The following is a 3560-nucleotide window of genomic DNA, read 5'->3' as shown; positions in this document are numbered from 1 at the left end:
GTGAAGTGATTTGTCATTGATTATCCTGATGAAGGCAACAGTGATCGCTGAAAATTTGATCCCTGTACAATTGTGTATAGAAATAATTTAGTTCAACGTTTTGCTATGATTACTACCAACATAGATGGACTTTCATGATAATCGAATAAAACCATCTATAACAAGAAATAACAAAAGTTTATACCTAACATAAGTCGATACAAAAGTACTTAGAGATGATATACATGTATCTCCAACGAAAAAAACATAATGTCATGTTTACAAAATAAACTTGTTGTCAAAGTCTTAATTATTCCTGGCAAGAAGTTCCAAGAAAAGACAGAACACAACTGTCATGACTGCAGCATCGTGACGTATGTCGTCTCTCTGTCATCACTCTGTCGTCTCTCTGTCGTGTCTCTGTCGTGTCTCTGTCGTGTCCCTGTCGTCTGCAGCATCGTGACGTATGCCGTCTCTCTGTCGTGTCCCGTCTATGTCCCGTGTCCCGTGACGTCTGTCGTCTCTCTGTCGTCTCTCTGTCGTCTCTCTGTCATTTCTCTGTCGCCAGCAGCATCTTGACGTCTGTCGTGTCTCTGTCGTTTCTCTGTCGTCAGCAGCAGCGTGACGTCTGTCGTCTCTCTGTCGTGTCCCGTCGGTGTAACGTCAGCGGACTGACGTCATCAGAGGCCGGTGACGTCAGGTGAGACCGTTTCCGCTCCCTGCTCCTGGCCAGAAGTTTTCCCGCGATCACTTGAAGCGCCTCTTTCATCCCCTCACCTGTAGTACAAACACCCTTCACTTACATGGTAATAAAGCTTATTACACCGCAATTGTACAGGGTACAACTACTGCTAGTGTGGCGCAACGGCAGCGTGCACGACTCGGAATCAAGAGGTACCGGGTTCGAGTCCTGACATGCCACAAATCTTGTGCCCTTGGGAAAGGCACTTTACACGACTTTCCCCACTATACTCAAGTGAAAATGAGTATTGTATTGTCCCGTGTTGGTGGCGGCATTAATATAAGTTGAAAAAACTTGAGTGTGCGGTCACCACGTCTTGTGATTACATGTTGGAATATAAAAAAAAAACTACTGCTATGTAACAAGCACACCAAGACTAAGGTAAGACTAAGACTAAGCAGACTAAGGTACCTGACAAGAGAGTCTAAACAGTGTGGGATGAAAATGTGCCTTTACAATCAGAAGTGGAATTTCTAGCGTCCATATATCATTAGAAATGTGTGCAATACATGTGTACTTGATTTTGCTGTTGCTCACCTGTTCTAGCGGACACCTGTAAGACCAGCTCACAGCCGAACGCCGCCGCCAGTTCAGCGGCCGCCTGTTCCGATGTCCGGTGTTCCAGGTCGCTCTTGTTGCCTACTATGATCTTCAGAACTACGAAATAAAAGATTAGTCAATACACAAGATAATAGTTACTCAAACAACTGGAAAGATTTTGAAATAACCAACATTTGCTTGTCTAATAAATTTTTGGTGGGTCTTGACACGTACTAGTGCTGTGGAATAGGTGCATGAGAAAACTGTTACAGATTATCAAACTATTGCAACACATTCAAGATTAAGATAGTTTTACAATTATAATACTAGTAAAGTGATCGGTGCACCAGACCTGGAGTGTTGGACATGACCGTGCGGTCGTTGACCTCTCGCACCCATGACGTCAGCATCCTGAGCGTGGCTGAGTCGGGCAGGCTGTACACCAGCAGGACGGCGTCGGCGTGTCGGTAGTAGCCCTGTGTCAGCGTCCGGAACCGCTCCACGCCGGCCGTGTCCCACACACACAGCTACAGGGGTGCCAGAGTATGCAGTGCAATTTTACGGAATACAGTGCAATCTTACTAGTATACAGTGCAATTTTACGGAATACAGTGCAATACTAGCATACAGTGCAATTTTACTAGTAAAATTGTACTGTATTCCGTACTGTATTCCGTAAAATTGCACTGTTTACTAGTAAGATTGCACTGTATTCAGTGAAATTGCACTGTATACTAGTAAGATTGCACTGTATACTCTGGCATGCATGCACCCCTGGCTAAGGAGGAAGGGACGTTATAATAGGGTCGTGCGGTGTAACGACAGATCGATATCGTTCGACTCTGAACCAAGAGGTCCCGGGTTCGAATCCTGTCATGCTACCGATCTTGTGCCCTTGGGAAAGGCAATTTAGACGAAGTTCCTCACTTCACTCAGGTGAAAATGAGGAGGTCCGTTTATTCGTTTGGCTACGTTGGTGGCGGCATAAAAATAAGTTGGAAAAAACACTTGAGTGGGCCGTCGCCGTGTCTTGTAATAAATGTTGGAATAACAAAAAAAAAGACTACAAAGACTACACACGTACACAAAGGCCCTTCGGACTTCAATCACATTCAAAATCCTGCTCGGTTAAAGGTCAGACTGACGGTGGTGTTCCCAGAAACAGTTTCGGTCCCGCCCTTTGCAATGTCTGCGGGGTAATTACACTATAGCATTGTTGTATTATATCACACTGTACTTTCAAAATAATAATGTAGACATTTGGCCAACGAAATGGCAAACTGCACCCAGCTGCATAGAGTTACGAGCAGTAGCGTTTTTGAGGTAGCCTGAGTGTCAGCCTTGTCAGCTTTCGCCCTTGGCGGGGAGCGGATCTTGGGGAGCGGACGAAAGCTAACAAGATCTAACAAGGCTGACACACAGGCTATTTCATGGTCACAATGTTCAGAAAAAATCAGTTGTAGGCTACAACTAGCGCCCAGGGCAGGTTTTTGACCCTTAATTCCCTGGTGTGTGTTATCTCCTGTTAATGTTCAACCATAACCAAACATAATGATATAAAGTTACGGATGTTATCCATCGATTTTGACATGTCAACAGTGAGTGGATGTCACGCCTTCACGATCAAACTCCGAACTGAGCAAGTTGTATGGCTTCTGCAAGTGGCCTGCATGGACACAGTTTTGTGACTGGTATGATATATGATATATCAGAACACTGTGTTGTGTGAGACGTGTATCTAACCAATAAAGGGAATACAATGCACTAGCACTATACACTAACACCAACATTATACACTGTACAATACGCCAAGGTGTCTTTCTTACCCGAACTTCCTCGCCTTCTACGCTGACGGCGGTTTCACAGCAGTCGACGCCGATACTCGCATGAGAATCTTCAAGAAAAGTTCCGTCTTTAAGTCTCAAGAACAGCGATGTCTTCCCCACGCCCACCTCTCCGAGAAGGACAAGCTTGAAGGTTGGCTTTTTGGCCGCCATGACTTCGTAATTAAACATCAACAGGTTGTACTACTTGTCATAGCCAGATGGACCCTGCAGTTTCGGCCTTTTCTGCTAGAGGTCGCTTGCTGCAATCACTTTCGGACGCTGGCAATGTTTTGGACAGCTTTTGAAGAAGAAAAGGAATGAAGAAGAGTAGGAAAGCAACAAAATGTACAAAGGAACACTCTTTAAAATTTCATGCACGAGTGGATGTAATTCCTTTGCAATTGCACCCAGTTGTTTTTTCCCTATTGGGTCGTATTCCTATTGTGCGATCAAGATAGGAGATATCTATTAGT

At 44.7% G+C, this 3560-nt stretch overlaps 1 protein-coding gene across 1 annotated transcript; it reads right to left on the bottom strand.

Moving 5' to 3' along the window:
- Positions 1-226: 226 nt before the first annotated feature.
- Positions 227-3268, bottom strand: LOC109475083 (GTP-binding protein YPTM2-like). The gene is made up of 4 exons (XM_019775625.1): positions 3088-3268; positions 1614-1788; positions 1259-1378; positions 227-756 (listed from the first exon to the last, which is right to left on the bottom strand). The coding sequence occupies exons 1-4, from the start codon at positions 3256-3258 to the stop codon at positions 590-592; spliced, it is 633 nt and encodes a 210-aa protein (XP_019631184.1). The 5' UTR covers positions 3259-3268; the 3' UTR covers positions 227-589.
- Positions 3269-3560: the final 292 nt, after the last annotated feature.

The sequence above is a fragment of the Branchiostoma belcheri genome, unplaced genomic scaffold, assembly GCF_001625305.1.
Source record: "Branchiostoma belcheri isolate BF01 breed outbred unplaced genomic scaffold, Haploidv18h27 scaffold325, whole genome shotgun sequence".
Lineage (NCBI taxonomy): Eukaryota > Metazoa > Chordata > Leptocardii > Amphioxiformes > Branchiostomatidae > Branchiostoma > Branchiostoma belcheri.
This window is presented reverse-complemented; position numbering and strand designations above follow the sequence as displayed.

What these genes read in the sequence shown, in the direction of transcription:
- LOC109475083 (XM_019775625.1), bottom strand. Translation starts at nt 3,258, where the DNA reads ATGGCGGCCAAAAAGCCAACCTTCAAGCTTGTCCTTCTCGGAGAGGTG. An exon ending in TAGAAGGCGAGGAAGTTCGG is followed by an intron (nt 1,789 to 3,087) that starts GTAAGAAAGACA and finishes GCACCCCTGTAG; the next exon opens with CTGTGTGTGTGGGACACGGC. An exon ending in ACAGGTGTCCGCTAGAACAG is followed by an intron (nt 757 to 1,258) that starts GTGAGCAACAGC and finishes TTTGTACTACAG; the next exon opens with GTGAGGGGATGAAAGAGGCG.